Source organism: Triturus cristatus, chromosome 1_1 (genome assembly GCF_964204655.1).
Source record: "Triturus cristatus chromosome 1_1, aTriCri1.1, whole genome shotgun sequence".
NCBI lineage: Eukaryota > Metazoa > Chordata > Amphibia > Caudata > Salamandridae > Triturus > Triturus cristatus.
This window is the reverse complement of record NC_140579.1, coordinates 575,538,112-575,562,155: the sequence shown is the minus strand read 5'-3', so window position 1 is coordinate 575,562,155 and position 24,044 is coordinate 575,538,112. Positions and strand designations below refer to the sequence as shown.

Below are 24,044 nucleotides of genomic sequence, written 5' to 3'. Positions count from 1 at the left end.
TACTTTAATACACCTGAGCAATGACACAGAGACACACATATTAATAATTTTCGTGTTTGAACAGGCCATGGTATGCAGGCAACTCATTGCACCTTTGTCATAGGGACATTATCCTCTGGGGAAGGCCAAATACACTACGTGGCATTGAAAGTACACAGATGGCATGAGGGGTGCCACACAATCAATGATCCTGGATCAAACTGTGCATCACAAGCTACACCAGGATTATGTACAGCACCTCAAAGCAGTCACATGCCCCAGCCCACTGACGCAACCTCAGCAGAGTACACAGACACACACAGGCACAGGACAATCACCTGCCATTGCCAACTGCGGGTACAAACCTCACTCTGCCCATGTGCCGCTAGACTGGGGGGTGTCACAGGTGTGGGGCTGGCTCAGCACGGCAGTCACACAGCACTGCTCCCTGCTCACATCAGATGGGCAGGGTATATCCATCCCTCATGCAGCTGGTGTGCAACACTCCCCATATGCACTCACCCACATGACAGAGGACTTACACACACACACCAATGTCAAGGGGACGAACACATCATTTGAACACTCACAGCACAGGTACACTAAACACACACACATCTATGGGTACTGTCACCTGTCACACTGGGGTGACCACAGAATCACATCAGGACTGTAGAAACAACATTCCCAGGAGGAGTAGCCAGGCAGAATGTGGCATGCACCATGCATTGATTGTCACAGTAAGCACTATGCAAGTGAGGAGTGCACACAGGAACTACAGCATGCTCTGCATGGGAGACATGAGGCATTCCCCACCCTGGGACCCACTCTAAACAACATTGCATGTCTGTCACACATGGACACAATGCCAGAAGTCACAGTCACAAAAAAGGGGCACAGTCTAAGCTAGTGGAGTCAGCACTCACCTGCTCCCCTGGTCGACCATACAGCATGGTGTACTGTGGGAGGATCACATCCACCAACACCATATTCTCCTCCATGGTGAATGGCTGGGCCCTCTCCACAGACCTGGACATGGTGCCAGAGGAATCACGAGCAGCAGCAGTGTTATGGAATGAAAGAATGTGCAGGCAAGTGCTCTTTCATGGGACCTGGCTGCCTTATATCTGCCTTGCTGGCCTGTTTCATTTACAGGAGTACAGAGTGATTGGTCAGTCACATTAGCATCCTACGTTTCCTCCAATCCCTTTAAACCTACCCCAGTGAGTGGCTTTGCATGGTTTAAAAATTGAGCATGATGTCAAGTCAACAACCACTTTGCAACAAAGTATATTGTTTCCAACCGACTTCTGCTGGCCACCTGATGCAAAAATTCAAACTTTAAACTCGGTCTCCATGACAACCAGCATGCATTTAGGCCCTTATACTTGTCCCTCATGTGTCCCCTATGTTATTTCAATATTTACACACAGGTACGGTGTGTTCCACGGCCCTAGGGCACCCCAAATGCAGTGAAACGGACCGTACAGGCGTGTGTACGGTCCCTATCACTATGGGAGTGCTGGCGTATGCGTACGCCATAGTAATACGGACCGTACACACGCGTGTACGAGTTGTATTACTATGGCGTACGCATACGCCAGCACTCCCATAGTGATAGGGACCCTACACACGCGTGTACGGTCCGTATTACTATGGCGTACGCATACGCCAGCACTCCCATAGTGATAGGGAGCCTACACACGCGTGTACGGTCCGTATTACTATGGCGTTCGCATACGCCAGCACTCCCATAGTGATGGGGAGCCTACACTCGCGTGTACGGTCCGTATTACTATGGCGTACGCATACGCCAGCACTCCCATAGTGATAGGGACCCTACACACGCGTGTACGGTCCGTATTACTATAGCGTACGCATACGCCAGCACTCCCATAGTGATAGGGACCCTACACACGCGTGTACGGTCCGTATTACTATAGCGTACGCATACGCCAGCACTCCCATTGTGATAGGGACCCTACACACGCCCTCAGAGCGTATGTACGGTGCGTTTCACACCTGACAGTGGTGACAGGCGGCACACAGACAGGAATAGAGCTGTCATACTTGGCCAAGGCTGGACATCAAGGCATTGTCTGTGCAGTACTACATGTGTCGGGCACAGGTGTGTCAGGCTGTGATGTGGCACATTACTCCTGAGGTGTGAAACAAATAAATGTATGGTGAGCTGTGTACACATGTCATGTGTGATGGTGCACTATGTGCCACACATCCCCTTCACTCCTTTGACATGTGTGCATGTAGTACAGACTTGTTGAGCCATGCGTCACTGGCATGGCACAGTCACCGACACCCGCAACTGTCCCATGATGCCAGGTACACGGAATATTACACCTGACATGTGAATGCCCGCGTTGCACGCTGTAACTATGTCATGTGTGTGTCATGTGTTCCCATAGGTTTGCTGTAGGTGTTTGGTCAAATGCATCTGCAGTTGCTGCAACCAACATGTGTCTGTGTGTAGATGGGCATGGCACACTGTTACGCACACCAGCCCACATGTGTAATCCGACGTAAGGTGTGTATGTATGCATCGACACGGAGTTTCAAAACAAGGACATATCTGCATACTCTCAATGTATGTGTGATCAGTCTTGACATGTACTGCTTCATGGCAAGGTGTGTGGTCTGTCCTTTTTCTATGACATGTGACCAGTGCATCTAGTGTTCCGCAACCTGTCTGTACGATAAACATCCTTCTTCTGCACATATGTGGATCTGTAACTCCTGTGATACGTCTGCCTGTTCACTTACACTGGCCCACAGCTAGTTTCATGGCATGGAATATTGAGCTTGAGAATCGACGTTTGTAGCTGGCTCTTGGTAGGAGTGTCACCTGCCTGCCATGCGTGTCCAGGGCATATTGCGCAGACCTGACTCTGTATGTAGCATATGTGTATTGCCTGTTGAACATGTGCTCAGTACATTGACATTGGTGGTGTACTGTACTCACTCTTCGTTGTCCCTTCAAATTTACTGCAGGGCTCCGCCTCTCCCTCGACCAATTCTGGACTTGGCTGACCTGAGGGAACATGACTGTATACGCCGCTACCGCTTCCCCCAACAGGTGATTGAGGACTTGACGACACGGCTGGCACCACACCTCCAACCGCTACACAGGTATCCTACTGCACTGACACCCAAGATGAAGGTGATGGCAGCTCTACATTTCTTTGCCACGGGTACCTTTCAATATACCATTGCTCATGTTGGTGGCATGTCCCAAACCATGTTCAGCCGTGTTCTGCATGATTTTTTAGAGGCCATGTTGGATCACCTGGATGAGTTCATTAAATTCCCAACTCCTGAGCAGTTGACAGGTGTCAAGCGTGAGTTCTATGCCCTGGGAGGGATGCCCCATGTCATTGGGTCCATAGATGGAACACATGTGGCTTTGGTACCACCACAGGCACAGGAGGTAGCATATAGGAACCGCAAGCATTACCACTCCATTAATGCCCTTGTGGTGTGTCTTGCCAACATGGTGATTTCACATGTCTGTGCTCGTTTTCCAGGATCAGCACACGATGCCTACATCATGAGGTGTAGCAGGGCGCCTGAAATGATGCTGCAGCTGCGCAACAAACGTGCATGTATTGTTGGTGGGTATACTCTGGCAGTCCTGTATTTAGCGTCATCTTCCTGTCTTACTGCTTCTCCTGACCCACTTTTGTCCATGATGTTTCCATGTAGGGGACGCTGGCTATCCCAACATGCCATGGCTGATCACGCCTCTCCGCAACCCCAGCACGGCTGCCGAGCATCGCTACAACAACGACCATGGGCGGATCAGGCGAGTGATAGAGAGGACGTTTGGCCTCCTGAAGAGCCGATTCCGTTGCCTCCACAAGACCGGCGGCGCACTCCCATATGCACCGGTGAAGGTCTGCAAGATCTTCCTCGTGTCCTGCATGCTGCACAACATGGCAGTGGAGAAAGCTGTGCCACTCATCCTGGATCCGGATGAGCAGGACCATCCACCCGTGGAGGATGAAGGGCTTGGTGACGAGGCAAGTGATGTGGAGGAGGCGGTAAAGGACATCCGGAGTCAGCTCATACGCGACTTCTTTGCTTAGTGGTGAGTTCCAGTGTCTGAGTGTGCACGCATTGGGCCGTGTGTCGCATGTGTTGCAATGTGTGTGTCCATCTGCATGTCTGCCAAGTGAGTCAAAGGTGTGTTTGGATGTGTCACTCGAGTGATGGTGCAAAAGAAGAATGTTTTTCCAGAGTCATCATTGTCACCTAGCATGTTAACAAACTTATACGTGTCGAGTACATGCACATGCATGCGGATGTGCTTCTTTTGTCTGACTTCTTGTGTGTCTCTCATCCACAGGTACTTGCGCGTGCTGTCTGCTGGTGGCATTGTTGTGCTCCTGCTATTCCTCATGAACACAGCAACATGTGCTGAATCAGCGTTACATGCACGGACAAGTTTGAAAATCTCTTTAGGGTAAGGGATGCAGCATTGCTTTTTGGGTGTGGTATTTGTTTTGAATGTGTGTGCACTGCTCCTGTTCATGTTTGGTTACTTTGCATACATGTAGAATCACCATGGGGCACATGACATGGAGCTGAATTCACCTGAATTGATGGTCAGACTTGGTGACAGTCATCTGTAATGGGATTGTGGATTGTGATGAAGCCATCAATGTGTGTAACACTGCCCTCGGAAACATACGGGTTGCACCGGGTTGACATGGTGTGTGAATTCCCCATTAGAGGCTCAATGGTGTATAGCAGCCTCTCCGTGAGCAGCAGGGGGTGTTTAGCTGTAACCCGTCACTTGTGTGCCAGTTCTATGGATTTCCAGCATCTGTGGTGCAAAGGGGGGTGCCAGTGTCGGTCCCACATGTTCATCCACATGACCTGTGTATGTGTTGACAAAGTTGCATTAGCATTCCGACACACATGACTAATAAAGGTGTCCCTCTGCCTCCAAGGTGCCTCATCTCTGTCAATGGTGGTCTGTTGCCACTGTGCATGCGGCATGTCTGGCATAGTTATCAGAGATGGTGCATATGAGTCTATGTGTAGAGTAGCAAGATGCAAGCTGTTTGTCAGGGATTAGAATCTGTATTCTGCATGATGTCCATGACTGTGTAGGGATTGTGGCATGTCAGTCTCCACGACGGCCACTGTGCTGCATGTGCATCCATTGTGTGTGTGTGTGCCATGTTGAACCAGACATTCCTTCCTTAACATACACCTTTTGCATAGTTCCTTCCTGAGATCCTTGTCTTTGTGTGCAACTTGTGGCATTGTTTTCTTGACATGGCGCATGCTGCTGCAGGCCCTGCAGCAAGGGCACCCAGTGTCCACGCAAACGAGCTGGTGTACATCATGGATTGCTTGCTGACATGTGCTATGCTGATCAGCAGCATCTGTGCCTCATGCTGCAGCACACTCTGCATTATGCACAAGATCCCCAGTTCCATCCACCTCAAGGCAAGAGAGACCATCCCCCAGGTCATCTACAACATCCGTGTCTAATCCTACCCTGCACTCTACGGACATGTGCGTTACAACTCCCATGATACTTATCCACATCCAGGGTGCATCTGCACAGCTCTGCTTCTACATCCGGCGACCAAGCCACATCAACGTCCAACAGAGATGGGGGGAATGGATCACTGCCAGCTGCAGGATGACCTTCTCAATCCACGCACACACTCAGGATGCAGCCCACAACCCCAACACAACCTTGTGGCACTGTGATCCAAGACCCCATTGTGCCATCTCCATGCATCCAACCTTGGCCGGCCCACCATTCTCCACATCCACCTGACTCAAGCATGCAGGACATGGTTCTGCCACCTGTCTACACATACGTGGGAGTAGCACCCCAGGACACTCCACATGATCCCTGACCTCTGCGCATGACTGTTGCTCTTCTAAATAGGTCTGTAGGCACAGTTGTGCGGGCACCCCCTCAGCTGGTTGGGCCCATCACGGGTGAGTATGGTGCTCCATGTCTGTATTGGATGATACATTGTGACCCATGTGTGTCCTGTGCCAGACTCAGACCCCAGGGTATGGATGGTTGGAGTTACTTCTAAAATCAGGCATGGTTTGACTTTACAACACATACATGTAGTGGAATAATGCAAAATGACGGCATCATCTCGTGATTGTGATGATTTTTATTTGTGGTGGGGTACGTGTTTGGGGGGATGACAAGAGGTGCTTGGCGGGAGTGTAGAATCCAAAGTTCACTGGGGGAGTTGGTATCCTTGCCATTGGAAGTCATCAGAGTCTATGCCACAGTCTTTGTCAACATTGGTCAGACAGTGACCAGCAAGTCCATGTGCCAGAGAATGTCATGTGATGATGTGCTGCTGTTGGGCCAGAGGGCCAGGTGCCAGGCCAGGTGACCTGGGAGATGGTGATGTTCCGCTGACTCTCACGGTCTTTTGCGTAGACGACCACCTTCCTGCGGGGACCCTCAGAAGCAGGCAGTGACGATGCTTGTGATTCTCCGTCGTATGAATCCTCCTCCTCCTGATCCCTCCCTGTGGCTGGTGATGTTCTTCGCCTGGTGGCACAGGGAGGGTTGCCCATGTTTTCGGCAATCCGACGGAGTACACGGGTCATGTCCGTTTGCACCGCCACGAGCTCAGCCTGTCTTGCCTCCATCCATCCTTGGTGTCGCTGTTGACAGGCATATTGCTCGGCCTGCAGGGTCTTCATCTCCTCGAGGGTCCCCTTGATGTCTGTGAGGGTGGACGCAACCTGGCCCATGATCCTGGTGTCACGCCGGTATGTGTCCAGGATGTTGGTGATGTGTGACATTACCGGTTCCTGAGCCAACTGGTCAGGTTCGCGCCTCCGCCGTCCTCCACTCCCACCACCCCTGCCCACTTGCACCTGGCCTGCCGTTGAGGGCACATCGGGTCTCCGGGACCCCTGAGGGATGGCATTTGCGGTGTTGCCTGCCTCCTCCTGGGTGCCCGGAGAACCTTGTCCCTCCTGGTCAGCCTGGCTGTGTTGTCATGTGCGGGCAGGGCTCCTGGGTGTCTCCTGGGATGTGGCAGGAATGGGGGTGGTGGTTGGCACACTTGTACCTGACGCAGGTGCTGCAGGTGGTTGGACACCAGAGGGGCCAGGTTGGTCTGGGTCATCCACGGAGTGGTGAGAGTCGTCACTGCCAGTGGGGTCCTCTTCACGCAGAGCCTGGTCCTGTGAGTCTTCCCCCCCAGTGTTGGGGGGAGATCGACGACGTTGACCTGTGTGTGAGAGACAATGTTAATTGTGTTACATGCGACATCCATGTTTCATTCATTTTTGAGTTGGCACAGTTCCTCTGGGTAGTTGGATATGTCTTGCATTCCTCTCACAGTGCACTTGTGCATGGGTATGTCCCTTGGCCACAGCTTTCGACACTTTACCTATGTGTGACACAATCTTAGTTGATGCATCTTTTTGGAACTCAGTCAGCAGTGTAGTGAGCCGGCGTAGCGAGCCATGCAGAGCCGCCTTACGTGTTGCACTGTACGTGGCCAAATGGTGTTTTTTCCATGCTATTTGAGAATGCAGGTAGGTAACTTAAGCATTTGTGACAGGATTCTAACAAACACAGTGGGTGGGTATACTGGGTGTAAGGTTAGGTTTGTGCCTGCAGCACGGATGTACTCGTGCAGAGATTGACACATGGCCCAGTGTTTATCAAAGGAAAAAGGGGGGGTTAAGGCACTGCCAAACCTTGTCTACATGCACACAGTCCACCTGCTGACGAGCGGACATGGCCACACCACCCAAGGGTGATTTGGTCTCCCTCTGTCTCCCTTTCTCCCTCCCTCTGTCAGCCTCCTCCCTCTGTCTCCCTTTCTCCCTCCCTCTGTCAGCCTCCTCCCTCTGTCCGTCTCCCTCTGTCTCCCTTTCTCCCTCCCTCTGTCAGCCTCCTTCCTCTGTCCGTCTCCCTCTGTCTCCCTTTCTCCCTCCCTCTGTAAGCCTCCTCCCTCTGTCCGTCTCCCTCTGTCTCCCTTTCTCCCTCCCTCTGTCACCCTCCTCCCTCTGTCTCCCTTTCTCCCTCCCTCTGTCACCCTCCTCCATCTGTCCGTCTCCCTTTCTCCCTCCCTCTGTCACCCTCCTCCCTCCCTCTGTCTGTCTCCCTGTGTCCCCCTCTGTCTCCCTCCCTCTCTCTCCCCCTCTCCCTCCCTCTGTGTGTCACCCTATGTCACCTCATCCCAGCTTCCTGGGCACACACAGTTTGCAGGCCTTTCAAAGGCCATTGGCTTGTTCATGTGGGTTTGTTTCTAATCTCCAGGCACCCATTGGGAGGAGTTTCTGAGTCTGCGCTGCTGCTGTGGCGGTGTGTGCTGACACTCTTTCAGAGTGATGCGTCTTCATTAGCTGCTGTTATGTGCAAATTGTGCCTTCATACCCATGTCATCCTGCAACGCGGCCACCATTTGCAGGCAACACAGTACTGTGTGGGGACACACTGTTTGTATGGCTGTGCCCTAGGCCATATGGGCTGAGGGCATTGTTGTGTGCTTCTGAGTTGCTCAATGTTAGTTTTGAGGCCCACCCTCCCGGCATCGGAGACATCCTTTCTTGTGTTGGTGTTTTGTGTGGCCTGTGACTTGGCATGGCCTTGCTTGGTGCATGGGGCATGGAGGCGCTAGTGGCATGTGTGTGTTTTTGGAGTGTGGTTGTGTCCGGTGCTGGCTTTGGGGGGTTGCGTGCATGATTGGGATTTTGGTTGTGTATGGCGTTCCCCCCATGTGAGGCGAGTTGTTTGTGTACTCACCAGGGTCTCGGACTCCTTCTAGTCCGTGGACTCCCACCGGCGGCAGAGTGGCCACCACCTTCTCCTCCCAGGGATGGTATTGTACCCGTCTGCGGGGCGGCCCTCCTCCAGTGATGTTCCCCTGGTTGTGATCGTCCGTCATTTTGCGGCAGACCGTCCTCCGCAGATCGTACCACCTGGCTTGGCACTCATGCCTGGTCCTTCTGGTGGCCCCAACAGCATTCACAGAATTGACAATCCTCTGCCACATGGCTGATTTTTGGGATATGCTGGTCTGTCTGACCAATGTTCCAAAGAGCTGTGGCTCGACTCTGATGATTTTGTCGACAAGGATCTCCAGCTCCTCCTTTGTGAACTTTGGATTCTTGTTAGTGGGCATGGTGTGGGGTGTGGGTGTGAATGGTTGTGGGGGTGTGGGGGTGGATAGTTGTGGGTGTGTGAGTGTGGTTGTGAAGCTGTGTGTGTGTGAATGTGATGAGGGGGTGTTTGTGATGGTGGTTGTGTGAAGGAGTGCAAGTGTAAGGTGTATTGATGGATGTAGTATGGTGCAGTGCGTTGTCTCTGTGGTCTGGCAGTAGTGGATCTGTTGCAAAGGATCATGGTTTGTGTGTGTTGGGCCTTTTTATTGGTCCATTTGTGGGTGTGGCTGTGTTTGAACTTTGGGTGGGTGTGTTATAAGGAGTGGTTGTGTTTTGGGCCTCTGTTTAGCTGTTTGGCAGTTGCAGGTCAGTGTATTGGATGTATTTGGGCTTGTTGGACATGTTTTGTGGTGTTGTGCGAATCGAATTGACTCTCCTTGTGTTGTATTGCTTTGTCCTGGCTCAGTACGAGTGTTTTTGGCGTCTGTACGGTGCGTACATGGGCCATGTTGTCGTACAGTGCTGACCTTTGCTATGGCTTAGTACGACTCGTACATGCGCGATGTTGGGTGAGGGTGCTGGTGTAGGGGCCTGGGGTAGGGTGCGTACAGACACGGGCAGGGTGTTGGTCCGCACCGTCCATAGGTGGTGGTGTTTCGCACCGTACATACAGGGGGGGCTGGGTGTACGCTTCGTACATACACGGGTGGGGGTATGCTCCATACATACACGGGTGGGGGTACGCTCCGTACATACACGGGTGGGGGTATGCTCCATACATACACGGTGGGGGTACACTCCGTACATACACGGGTGGGGCTATGCTCCATACATACACGGTGGGGGTACGCTCCGTACATACACGGGTGGGGGTACGCTCCATACATACACGGTGGGGGTATGCTCCGTACATACACGGGTGGGGGTACGCTCCATACATACACGGTGGGGGTATGCTCCGTACATACACGGTGGGGGTACGCTCCGTACATACACTGGTGGGGTGTTGGTACGCTCCATACATACACGGTGGGGGTATGCTCCGTACATACACGGGTGGGGGTACGCTCCATACATACACTGGTGGGGTGTTGGTACACTCCATACATACACGGGTGGGGGTACGCTCCGTACATACACGGGTGTGGGTATGCTCCATACATACACGGGTGGGGGTATGCTTCGTACATACATAGGTGGGGGTATGCTCCGTACATACACGGGTGGGGGTACGCTCCGTACATACACTGGTGGGGTGTTGGTACGCTCCTTACATACACGGGTGGGGGTACGCTCCGTACATACACGGGTGTGGGTACGCTCCATACATACACGGGTGGGGGTCCGCTTCGTACATACACAGGTGGGGGTACGCTTCGTACATACACAGGTGGGGGTTCGGCGCGTACATCCGCGGCCGGGGGGGCATTTGGCGCATACATACGGAGGCTGGGGGGGTGTTCGGCGCGTACATACGAGGGCTGGGGGGGGTGTTCTGCGCGTACATACGGGGTCTGGGGTGGGGTGTTCGGCGCGTATGCGGGCACATGTCTCCATGGTTGCTATAGGAGTTCGGTCCGTACGGTGTTTTTTCCATACGGTTGTAAAATCGGAAGGACGGGACGGATCGTACTTGCGCGGTCGGACTTCATTTTTCCGATTCGTACGTTAAATCGTCCGGGGATGTGTCGGGCACATTTTCCGACCCGAGGACGTGTGGGGAAATTTTCCCAATGCGATTTGTATGGACTTTTTCCCATACGAATCGTACTTTGCAGTTTGTACGCTACTTGTACGATTCGTACGGACAAAAATCCGGATACGATTCGTAGACCAAAGTCTATAGACAGACATGGCAATAAACACAAACTCTTTACATGGATGTTCTGGTATGGTTACACCTAATAGCATAAGCTGGGGAGTCACCTGGATTTCCCTTTTTAAAACATGCTGCAGAAATCCAGAAACCTTACCTCTTAGAATATCTAGCTTGGGGCACGTAGAGAATATATGAACCATATCCGCCCCTTGCAATTTGCACCTGAAGCAATGAGTACCCTGCGTGCCCCCCCATTTAATAATCTTTGCCGGGGTGATATAGAGATCATAAAGAGTTTTAAAATGTTGGGCCCATAGGTTCGCTGGGTATTACACTGTATTCGCCATTTCAATAGATTTAGTAAAACCCGACACAGCGACACCCAGCATGTCCTGCCATTTTATAGCGTGCTTTTCAATATCATCAGCTACCTCCTCGAGAAGTATAATATACACCGATGAGATTGACGGGGGACATATACCCGTGAGAGCTTCTAGCAATGGGATCACTGAGAAGCTTAATGTCCCACCAGTCTTCTTAAGGAGGAAATCCCTTATCTGTAGAAACTTAAAAAATTCCCTACGATTAATGTTAAATCTAGCCATAACTATATCAAAAGAAGCCACATTTTCCCCAGCCATTAGATCCCCTATCCTAAAAACACCTGCTCTGCCCCACCTCTGTAGATATTCATCTGCCAAGGTTGCCAGTATCTGATTGTTATCCAGTAGTGGAGTATACCTGTCAAACCTCCCGAGTCCTATTTTCTTTCTAATCCAGGCCCAGTTTCGAAAAGCTGCCATAAGGGTCTAAAAACGAGTTTTTTTAAAGTAATTAGGCTCATATATTTTTAACAAGCAGCCATTGGCACATAAGCCTATCAAATTCTCGAAGATAGAGGGCACATAGTTGGAGTTGGTAACCCTATTATCAATAGCACCAAACAGCGGCCAATAATATTTTAAGGATGCTGCTAGATAATACAGCCTGAAATTTGGTAGGCCAAGGCCGCCCCTTTCCCTAGGAATCGACGTGTCCGTTTATATGACCACATAAATCTGGCTATTTCCCTTTTCAATCATCCCAAACCATACATTATGTATTTCCAAAGGTATTGTACGAAAAATGTATAAAAGTTTGGGCAGAATCACCATTTTGATCAGGTTGCATCTGCCGATTATTGATAGCTTTAGATTATTCCAGCGGCCCATATCCCTCTTGATTTTACCTATTATAGGAGTAAGGTTTGCCTCCACCACATCCTCCATCTTAGCTCTTACTCATATGCCCAAATATACCGCCTCTTCCACAATCCTATCAACAAAAGACACATGCTTATTGACCAGAATCTGAGTCTTTTCCGTATTGAGGCGATAACCAGAAGGGATCACTGACGTAATATCGAGAAGAAGAATATCGAGTTGGCAAAATATCGAAGGAAAAATATAAAATGCCAAAATATCGAAGCCCTATCTCCAAACAGGTAAGTACAAAAATATAGAATCCAAAACATCGTTGTAAAAAATATAGTTAGTCACAATATCGAATTATTTTAAATGTCTTAAAATTAATGACATAAAACATATAATTAACTGAAACATACTTAAAAATACTTAAATTACTTTAAAATTAATAAATAATTAATGTAAGTAAAAAAACAAAAATAATACACATATATTAACGTAATATTAATTTAAAAAATGCAATATTTTTTGCGTAGAATAGCGGGCGGGTAAAATTTACTATTACCACTCCAGTAAGTGCAATAGTAGGGAAAACGTTGGATAGCGGGAGGGTAAAAATTACTATTCCCACTCCAGAGAGTGCAACAGTAGGGAAAGCGTTGGATAGCGGGAGGGTAAAAATTACTATTCCCACTCCAGACAGTGCAATAATAGGGAAAGCGTTGGATAGCGTAGGGGTAAAAATTACTATTCCTACTCCAGAGAGTGCAACAGTAGGGAAAGCGCTGGATAGCGTAGGGTAAAAATTACTATTCCCACTCCAGTGAGTTCAACAGTAGGGAAAGCGTTGGATAGCGTAGGGGTAAAAATTACTATTCCCACTCCAAAGAGTGCAACAGTAGGGAAAGCGTTGGATAGCGTAGGGGCAAAATTTACTATTCCCACTCCAGTGAGTGCAACAGTAGGGAAAACGTCAGATGGCGTAGGGGTAAAAATTAATATTCCCACACCAAAGAGTGCAACAGTAGGGAAAGCGTTGGATAGCGTAGGGGTAAATATTACTATTCCTACTCCAGAGAGTGCAACAGTAGGGAAAGCGTTGGATAGCGTAGGGTAAAAATTACTATTACCACTCCAGAGAGTGCAACAGTAGGGAAAGCGTTGGATAGCGAGAGGGTAAAATTTACTATTCCCACTCCAGTGAGTGCAACTCTAGGGTAAGCGTTGGATACCGTAGGGGTAAAAATTACTATTACCACTCCAGAGAGTGCAACAGTAGGGAAAGCGTTGGATAGAGGGAGGGTAAAATTTACTATTCCCACTCCAGTGAGTGCAACTCTAGGGTAAGCGTTGGATACCGTAGGGGTAAAAATTATTATTCCCACTCCAGTGAGTGCAATAGTAGGGAAAGCGTTGGATAGCGTAGGGGTAAAAATTACTATTCCCACTCCAGTGAGTGCAATAGTAGGGTAAATAATATTTTAATATTTTATTAAAAATAAATAAATTATTAATACCAAATAGAAATATTAAAATTAATTACCAATCACACAATATTTAATTATTAATTTATTATAAATACTAATGTTTTTTAATTAATAACCTATTAATAATTAATTAACAACCAATTAATTTTCAATACCAAAAATTAATAAATAAAATGTATACCAATTAATAATTAATTAAGAATAAATTAACTATCAATATACAAAAATTTCAATAATTAATTTACAATTAAATTAATTCCCACCATATTCCCCTATATACCCACAACCCGCTACAAATAATAAATTAATACAATTAACATAATTATCAATTAAACAATTAATACTAATTAATTACCAATTAATACTAATTATTTACCAATTAATAATTAATCAACAACCAATTAATTTTCAATACCAATTAGTAATTATCTAATAACAAATTACTTCCCACCCTATTCCCCTATAAACCCACAACCCACTACAGAAGTAAAACACAAAATAAATTAAAAATAATTAATAATTCCTAAAAATTATTATTTAATGTACTATAATTAAATTACTTCCCACCCTATCCCCTATAAACCCACAACCCGCTACGGAATTAAATTACACAAAAATTAAATAACATAAAATTCATTACTTAAAAAATATTCAAACATACATTCCAAAATGTATACATACTTTTAACACATATACTAACACTTTAAACACTATAAAAAAAAAAAATAGATATTTTTAACAACTATATTATGACTGTCGATATTACTTCCTTCTATATTATTTAAATCGATATTTTATTTCTTACCTGATTTTCGATATTCTTCACCACTATATTTTGGCAATTCGATATTCTGTCCAGTCTATATTAAAAACTCGATATTCTGTCCTGTCGATATTTTGAATTCGATATTATGTCTGTTTACCAACCAGAAGACAACCCAAATTGCTCAGCCATTGTTTCAACCTCAATCGGGCAAGATGGCGGCCGGTCAGCCAGCCGAGTGAGCTGGGTTCGGAGTGCTCTCCTGGGCAACCTCCCGTCTCCGATGTTTTGCTGAAACCAACCGGTATTCTCTGAGGAATGCTTTGGCGCAGGGTGCCGCTGTTACGGAAGGATCCTCAGTGGTTCCGCCGTGTGACCCGGGTGGGTCTTCTCGGCGCTGCGGTGCTTTTCGGGTATCCTCCACGCACTGGCTTTGAAATGGCGCCGAAGACAGTGCCAAGGAATGCCAGGACTCGCGTGCCTCCGGGAAGCATCAGCGGTCCGGTAAGGGAAGTTAAAGATGTGCTACCTGCGGACGGCGGTCGGAGCGGCTCGATGCCTGAACTAGCGCCGAACAGAGGGAAGCAGACGGTTCAGTCCCTTCTTAAAGTACAGATATTGAAAAGCAGAAAAACGGGGGATCCGCAGCCTGGAGAGATTGAGCCTGATAAAAAGGAGTGTGTCTCTGTCTCTTTGACCGGGGGTCCGGATACCGCAATGGCTGATCCTAACTCAGGTAGTAGCCTCTTACCTGCCTTAAAGAACACGCTTTTGAATGATGGAACAGAGCGGTTGACTGCTTCTGGGTGTATGAGTAAAAATCTTGGTACTATTAGTGTGCCAGCAACCCCAGGAAAGGAAAGTGAAGCCAGCAAGTCCAATGAGGAAGCCATAGCACCTGGCAGGTGCATTATGGGAACTGCAGTCCCCTCGATGGCCAGACAGGGGGATGGGAAAATTAATGGCAACACTAATCTTTGTAGCAATACTGGTGCTAATACAGATATCCTACAAGGGGCGTACCAAACTGAAAGCGTATTAGAACTTGGTAAAGAATATGAAGCGGGCGATAAGTTTTATTCAATGTCTGATCCATCCTCATCTGAAGAAGGAAGCTTGAGTAAAGACTGGATAGATGAAGACAGAGATACCGCAGGTTGGCTTGATGAGGGGGGGAATATGGATGATAAGTCCTTTTCCAGGTTAGGAACGGTGCTGAAGATGAAAAATCAGTGGAACCCCAATGAACCTTTACAAAGTAAGTCGCAGGACCCTGTGGGTGCTCTGGCATGGGATTATTCCTTCACGGCCCAAGTTGGTAGTGATTCGCAGGTTGAAAAAAGTGACGCCGCTGCGATTACGGGTTCAAGCCAGAATCCCCCTAAAGAGGTCACATTGGATGCTATTTACCAGATTATTATGGTCCATCGGGCTGAGACTAGGGCGGAAAGTTCTCATACTCAAGGGGCCTGCCGCAAGCTGCAAAATTCTATTAGAAGGGTAGCTAAGGCCTGCTCAGATATAGCAGCTAGGACCGGAGAGGCCGAGGAAAGAATTTCTAAGCTCGAAGATGATCTAGCGGCGCAAAAGGGCATTACGGAAACAATTAGAGGGCAGAAGAATGATATAGCCTGGAAACTTTCTGATATGGAAAACCGGATGAGAAGAAACAATCTCTGACTCCTTGGTATACCAGAGGGTTCAGAAGGTGTGGACACCAGGCAGTTCATCGTAGAACTTTTTACAGAGGCGCTTCCTGAATTAAAACACTGAGAGTGGAAGGTTGAAATACAGCGAGCTCACCGTTTTTCTTTTAGGCAGGACAGTAACCACGCACAATCTTGATCTCATTCAATTATTTTTTAGCCCGTGAGACTGTGTTCGATTTGGCCAGGCCCAATAGGAAAAGAATCGGTAAGGGGTGTGAATTTTTTGTAAGGCCAGATTTTTGCCAGGCCACGGTTGAGCGAAGGTGGCAGCTACGCTTGCTGATGCCTCTGTTTCAGGCAAAAGGGGCAAAAGTGTTCCTGCTCAATCCAGCTAAGTAAAAAATTCAGTATCAGGGGCAGATAAAATTCTTTGTATCCGAGATTCAGGCAAAAGAATTCCTGCATTCAATTCAGGAGGCCAAATAGGGAATGATATATCTCCCCTGAACGATGTAATTTTCTCTGAACTTACTGTGTTTGTGCTGGTGTGGTCTTAAGCTTAGCTGTTTTTTTGGCTTTAGCTGATTACATTATATGTATTATGACTGTTTTTTCTTTCTTCTTGTTGTCTAAGGGAGGGTTAGTCCCAGGGGGGCTCCTAGCTCCCCATCACTAGGGACCGCTGGTCCTCTTGCCGTGTATAGTGGGTGGAGGGAGAGGGGTGGGCGGGATCCCTGGGAGGAGGGAGGGAGAGGGGGGGAAGGGGTTCGGGGAGGGAGTGGATCGGAGAGGTGGGGGGGCAGGGGGTGAGTGATGATTTTTTTGATGTCAGAGATGTGAACAAACTACAGTTGAAGGAAGTTATGCTTTATTATGTAATTCCTTTTTTGCTTTTTTCTTACTTGATTTATAAGAATGTTGAAACTGTCAGAATCTGTATCCAGGGCTCTTTTGGAGAATTGATAAGTAATATATGCTGTGGTGTCCGAAAAGCCTTCATAAAGTTTTTGTGCCTTCTCGTAGGGATGTTTGTAAAGAATAATGGCTAGCATTCGCATAGCTACTATAAATATTTGTGGCCTCAATGACGGGAACAAAAGAAGGAGGGTACAAGAAGACCTTCAATTTTTACCAGCGGATTTTGTCTGTATGCAAGAGACGCATATAGCCTGCAAAGATTTTAAATTACTTGACACTTTAGGGTTTAAACGGATTGCACATACTACTCAGGACTGTAGGACTAAGGGAGTCACAGTGCTGTGTAAAGATGGAAGCATTACCTGTGAGAAAAAGATTGTTGATAAGCTTGGAAGGTGGATAATTATGGAAGTTAAGTATGGGACTGGGTTATTTACTCTATGCTCAGTATATGCCCCTGTTTTAGATGATCTTCAATTTTGGCCCATTTATCTATGGAGCTCCCCTCTTGGCCCTCTCCCTATTTGGTATGTGGGGATCTAAATTTGAACGGGTCTAGGGGGACGGCAAGGGCAGCAAGTACAAACCGCAAGCCGCGAGTATGTAAAGCACTAAAAGATTTATTAAAATATATAGGCCTTATTAATGCATGGCCTAATCTGAGGGGCACTGATCCGGGGTTTACCTACTACTAAGCTCCCCATCAGAAACTGGCCAGACTGGATTATTTTTTGGTGTCACCATCCCTTCTAGATGAAGCTAGAATAGAAATATTTCCCAGGGTAATGTCTGACCATAAGCCTGTAGTATTTGAATTTTCTTTAGGTGGGGTAGTAAGGCCACGGACAAAATGGACGTTTGAAAGGGCGCTTCTGCTTGACCAAGAGTATACAAGAGTATACAAACCATATGAGAGGGTGGATATGCAAATCTTTTTAGATTCAATAAAGATATTGCAACCCCAGGAATGGTATGGGATGCGTTTAAAGCTTCAGTGAGAGGGGAGACCCTGAGGTTTAGCATTAATAAACAAAAGAAATGCTCTAATCAAATTAAATGCTACTATCAGAAATTAGCTGGTTTAGAGACTAAATTAATTTCTGGGGTGGATAATGGCAGCGATCTATCTACAATTTCAGATTCAATTATGTTAACTAAAGCTGCTCTAAATGATTTTTATATAGGCAAACTGGCCGGCAAGTATCTTGTTAAAAAACAGCAGTGCTATGAATATAGCGAGGCAGTAGGTCGACTGTTGGCAGTTAGGTCCAGACAACAGATTTCAGCTGGCTATATTAAACAAATTGAGAATATGCAGGGGGAACATATTGTCAGATGACGGTGGGATTAGGGAAGCCTTTAAAGAATTTTATGGGGTATTATACACTGCAGCAGCCCCACCTGTCGAAAATGGGATTATGTATGATCTAGAATTTTTACCCAAGGTGAAGCTATCACAAGAGCAGGCCCTCTTTTTGGGCAATGAAATATCTCATGAAGAAGTCCAGAAGGCACTGTATGATCTCCCGTTGGCCAAAGCCACCGGCACTGATGCCATACCATTGGAGTTTTATAAAACCTTCTTTAACGAGATTGCTCAAGAGATTCTGGCTTTGTTCAAAGTAATTAAACGGGGGGGTTATTCCTCCGGCATCATGGGGGACAGCAAACATCATAATTGTTTTAAAGAAAGGGAAGGATGCCCTGAACATGGGGTCCTATAGTCCAATTACATTATTAAATAGTGATGTTAAACTATACTCAAAGATCCTCGCTTCATGTCTGAATAAGGTTATGCAGTATTTAGTTTCAGATTGGCAGCATGGATTTATTCAGGGCAGGGGGACTGAAGATCATATTAGGCGGCTCATATCTTTATTTGATGCGGGAGACGTACTAAGATTACCCATGGCAGTAGCCTTTTTAGATGCCGAAAAGGCGTTTGACCGCGTGTCTTGGAGTTATTTATGGAGATGTATGGAAGCTAACAATCTAGGCGCGGGTTTCATTAAGGCGATACAGGCTCTATACTATAAACCTACAGCACAGGTTCAGATCATGGGTGGTGTATCGGAGCCATTCGTGATTACAAGAGGCACAAGACAGGGGTGTCCATCTTCCACCCTGCCTCGAAGCCTCAGCTAACATCTCCCCTTTTAGCTTACTTGGTAGAGACACAAAACTATTGGCATATGCCGATGATGTGGCTGTCATCATTTCCGAACTGGGGAACACTTTGATTGAGGTTCAAACAAAGGTGCCGATTCCAAACCTGGGAAAACCGGGTACGAACCGTCGGTCGTACCCGGGACAAAAACATTACAAACATGGAAGTACGATTCGCACGGAAACACCATTTCCGTACGAGTCGCACAAAACACCGACCGACGAAAATATACATACGAATGTGATCCGGGAATGCTCCGACGTGACGTCGGGACGCTTTCAGGCAGCGTTTCACGACCCAGGAAGTACGAATCGAACCGACAGCAGTCCGGACAGCAATATTTTTACGGCACCCAAAAAGTGCCGGAAAAGCGAAGTATGCCGCGAAACGACCAGATTAGGGGGCCCGGTATGCGCCGTACCCCCCCCCGCCCCCGTGAGTACGCGCCAAACCCCCCGTGTATGTACACCCGTGTATGTACGAGTCGAACCCCCACCCGTGTAGGTACACCCGTGTACGTACGAGTCGAACCCCCACCCGTGTATGTACACCCGTGTACGTACGAGTCGTACCCCCACCCATGTATGTACACCCGTGTATGTACGAGTCGTACCCCCACCCATGTATGTACGGTGCGTACCCCTGGGGTACGCACTGTACATACATGGGCGGGGGTTCGACTCGTACGTACACGGGTGTACATACACGGGTGGGGGTTCGACTCGTACCTACACGGGTGGGGGTTCGACTCGTACATACACGGGTGTACATACACGGGTGGGGGTTCGACTCGTACGTACACGGGTGTACATACACAGGTGGGGATTCGACTCGTACGTACACGGGTGGGGGTTAGACTCGTACGTACACGGGTGTACATACACGGGGGGTTCGGCGCGTACATACGGGGCTGGGGGGGTGGTTCGGCGCGTACATACGGGGGCTAGGGGGGTGTTCGGCGCGTATGTGGGCACATGTCTCCATGGTTGCTATGGGAGTTCGGTGCGGACGGTGTTTTTTCCATACGGTTGTAACATCGGACGCACGGGATGGATCGTACTTGCGCGGTCGGACTTCACATTTCACATTTGTACGGTAAATCGTCCGGGGACGTGTCGGACACATTTTCTGACCCGAGGATGTGTGGGGAATTATTCCCAATGCGATTCGTATGGAGTTTTTCCCATGCAAATAGTACTTGGCAGTTTGTACGGCACTTGTACGATTCGTACGGTAAAAAGACCGGATACGAGTCGTACGGGGAAAATTTTTCCAGGATTCGAATCGGCACCAATGGCTTTTTTAGGTAGATTTTGAGTGGCATCAAAACTTTGGGAGTACGTATTTTAGGAGATTTATTACTGCAGTACTTTATACACCCTAAAATGTATTTCTCACTCTCTTATTTATCATTATATTTTATTGGCAGAAGATATAATTGGGTGGTATTCCAGCAAAATTCAACAAAAGAACTAGACTTCATGTAAATATATACAAGACACAAGAGATGGATGGGGACATTCTCCTCTTTGAAAAGAATGCTGTCTATGGTCGACTAAATGGAGCTTATTCACCTGTACGTTTTGTAAATGTTGCTCAGTGTCCCTCTGAACATGAGTCTTTCCAAAAAGGTGTTCACAATGTACCCATACCCTCCAACATATCAAATTCGCTGAATGAGAGGGTGTGCGTTTGTGTTCCTATTTCCCATGCAGAATGTGATACCAATTTGATGGCAGAACATGCAAACCAATCGCAGGACACTCTGTGATAAGTTCATATGGTTTACATGTTTCAGTATTTTGATCTTGTGTGCAGGGGGCTACAGCATTTCAACTCAGGTAAACTGGCTATGTATTATAGTGTAAAATGAAAAAGCAGGAAAGTCACATTCAATTTGTAGGTGGAATGGACCTCTGTGTATTATTCCACTTGTTCTACTAACAGAATAATTTTTTACCCATGCCTGTATGGTGTATGATCAATTCATTATGCCAAGAGTCGATATTTAGGTCTAACACAGACTTTACATTTCATAGGATTAGCTTTCTCCCAATCACCATACCGCTTATGACCAGCCAATGAGATGAGTGATCCGATTAACAAATGCTGCAGCAACCAAAAGTAAAAATCAGAGCATTGTTTTTGGAACTTCAATATAATGGGAAATGGTTTGCCGTTGAAATCGTGGTATAAAAAATCATCACTTATACTGATTAATTTGTCATATTTTTTTTTAATGATTTTTCTTTAGGGTTGTTGGATTGTTTTTCTTTCAATCTCCTTATTGGGGTTATAGGTTCGTTTTACTTCATTGGTGATTTTTGAAATGATGACCCCTTTATAATGTTCTCATAGCCCTCTTTCCATTTACCCCCTTGCTTAGCCCATCAGTGACTAAATGGCAACATTTGTAAAGCACTCACCACTCCAAAGGATCTCTTGGTGCTAGTCTTAATACTGCCATACCAAATAAATAGAACTTTAGGTTTTTGCCTAAAGGTTACTAATGAGGAAGAGTGCCTGAGGTTAAATGGAAGGGAATTCCATAATGTCGGAGCCTGGACAGGGGCGGAAAGAAGCCCTTTAGTAAATCGATTAAACGCATCGACTTGTAGCAGAAAGTTGCTTTGGCTGCGTCGGTGTATCTGATGTTTAACTTTAATGCACAGGTACTGAGGGGCTAACCCATGAATGCATTTATAATCTAGACAGGCCATCTTGAATGTTATGTTCTCAGACCATCTTGAATGTTATGTTGTCAGAAACTATTAACCAATATACTGTTTTTCATGCCTGTGAAATATGATCCTGCCTGCGGAGCACAAAGATCGCATATATCAAGGCATTCAGTTCATGGAATTTCATCATTACATTTATTGGCACACCAGTATAAGAAAATTGCACAAATTGAGACGCACGTTCACTATTGTATCCATTACAAAGCATGTCTTCTTGGCAGAAGAGGTTTTGATTTCTTAATTTGAAGCAGCATTTCCTTACACTAGTGTTAACTTGTGGTTTGAGTGTGGTATCAGCATTAACTACAAAATCAAAATGTTTTTCAACTTGCCTACAGGCAGAAGGTGTAGACGAATTATAACAGAAATGTGGAAATTGCGGCCCTGTCCTTCAATTCGAAGACAATCAGTTCTGTTTTGAATTGATTGAATTGTAAATAATTATCTTTCATCCAAGTCTGCATAGAACCCAGCAAAGACTAGAGATTTTCAATGGGTTTAGGGTCTGTGCAGAATTTAATATAAATATGTGAGTGATTTCCTTACAACTTGATAGACACTGGAAGACCTTTAGCCAGATCACGCGAGCACTGGTCACAACTCACTTTCAGGCTTAGAGTGGCACACAAATTATGCAAAAAAAGAGCAGGGTACCCTCGGTAATTCCCAAGTTTTAGATGGAGAACAGCTCCTTGCTGCAACATTACCAACACTCCAGATCTTCATCTCAAATGTCTGTTTTTCTAGCAGAGTTTTCAAGCATAGGATTAGCAGAGCGCCAACCACGTGGAGCTTGAAAGTGACAAAGTCTTTTGCATTTTCACAGGAAAGTCCTCAGGCATAAGATTAGCAAATCCATCAACTCCAAGCTGAAAAATGACAAAAGCGTTTTACCATTCCAGGAACAGTATTACAGTTTGGAGTGGCAAACTACCATCTAAGCCAACCTGAAATGAATAAAAGCAGCCCCTGATACATGTGTTTCGCTCTGATTAGAGCTCATCAGAGAGGTATGGCTTTGTCCAGACACAAGTGAGCAGCTAGTATAAGTCAAAACAATGGCCTTCTAGGCTTAGAGTGCCACATAATATATATCTCGAATTCAAAACTAAAAGAATGTAGATACAGATTAAATACTGTATTTGAAAGCATGAGAATGTTAAAAGTTTTATAAGGCTTTTATAGTGGCATAGACTTTTAGTTTTAAGTGATATCACTCATTAGAAAACATGTTAAGATGGCGTCCATTATGTGTATTGGAGACTCATGCAATAGTACTAAGTAGTCAACTTTCTATGTTGATGTTTGTCAAGCACATAAAATCAAAAAAAGTAAAATACTCACCATCGTGAACAAGGCTGCGTCTGGCAGCCGAAACGCGTAGATGTTTTTTCGCTCTGCATTGAAATAAAACAGCAGTGACATAATCACAAGTGTGCCGGAGTTATCCTTCCCAGCACATCGAAGGTGCAACTGTTCACATATGACAATTTGTAGTTGTGACAATGAGGCTGGTGAAAAGCAGCAGACAGTGAAGCTAGCTGTTCATCAACCCACTGGGGGAAGAGTTTTTAATGATGTCTGCACATCGGACTAAACTCACATGAGGATACATCCTGACACTACGAGGATCACAAGGCCAGAGTGTTGGCCACGCCCTCTGGGGCAGGTGCCTTTAAATAATGGGTGCAGGACTTGAGTTCGATGTTTGCGGTGAGTCACGCCACTGAGGAAGGGAACTTCGTTCCAGAAACGCGTCTTATGTTTCCTGTCTGCCTGCAAGCTTTTTTGAATAAAGAATCACCTATTACCACGTACCTGCTGCTTTCTCACAAGGGGGCTTACCTTTGTTTGGATTGATATATATATATATATAATGTTTATGTTATATGGTTAGGACCACGTTTACATAGGAAATTGATTTTTCGGTTTGCTTATAACTTTGGCGCCTTTTGACAAATCTTCACAAAACCTTCCAAAAGATAGATTCATTCATCTCAGCTCCTTACTTGAACGTTTTGGGGTGATTTGTCAAGTGGGGCCAAGAAAAAGGGCGGGCTGCCAAAATGCGTTTCCACAAGCAATTTTCTACAGGAAGATTAGACACAGCTGCAGGCAAAACGGCTGAACGCATTGCACCAAATTTGATCGAAAGCAAAATCTTGGTCCAGAAAGTGTGCTTTTTGTGATTTGGTGTAAATC

General features: G+C 46.6%; 2 protein-coding genes across 3 annotated transcripts in view; both read left to right on the top strand.

Annotated features, from left to right (window-relative positions):
• LOC146870661 (zinc finger protein 862-like) overlaps positions 1 to 14,609 on the top strand; it is a 29,517-nt gene extending 14,908 nt beyond the window's left edge. The window contains exon 3 of the mRNA XM_085599711.1: positions 14,535 to 14,609. Within this exon, the coding sequence (XP_085455837.1) occupies positions 14,535 to 14,609 (75 nt within the window). The remainder of the gene's footprint in view (positions 1 to 14,534) is intronic.
• The window catches only part of LGR6 (leucine rich repeat containing G protein-coupled receptor 6), a 1,163,733-nt gene that overhangs the window by 297,589 nt on the left and 842,100 nt on the right, over positions 1 to 24,044 (top strand). The window lies entirely within an intron of this gene.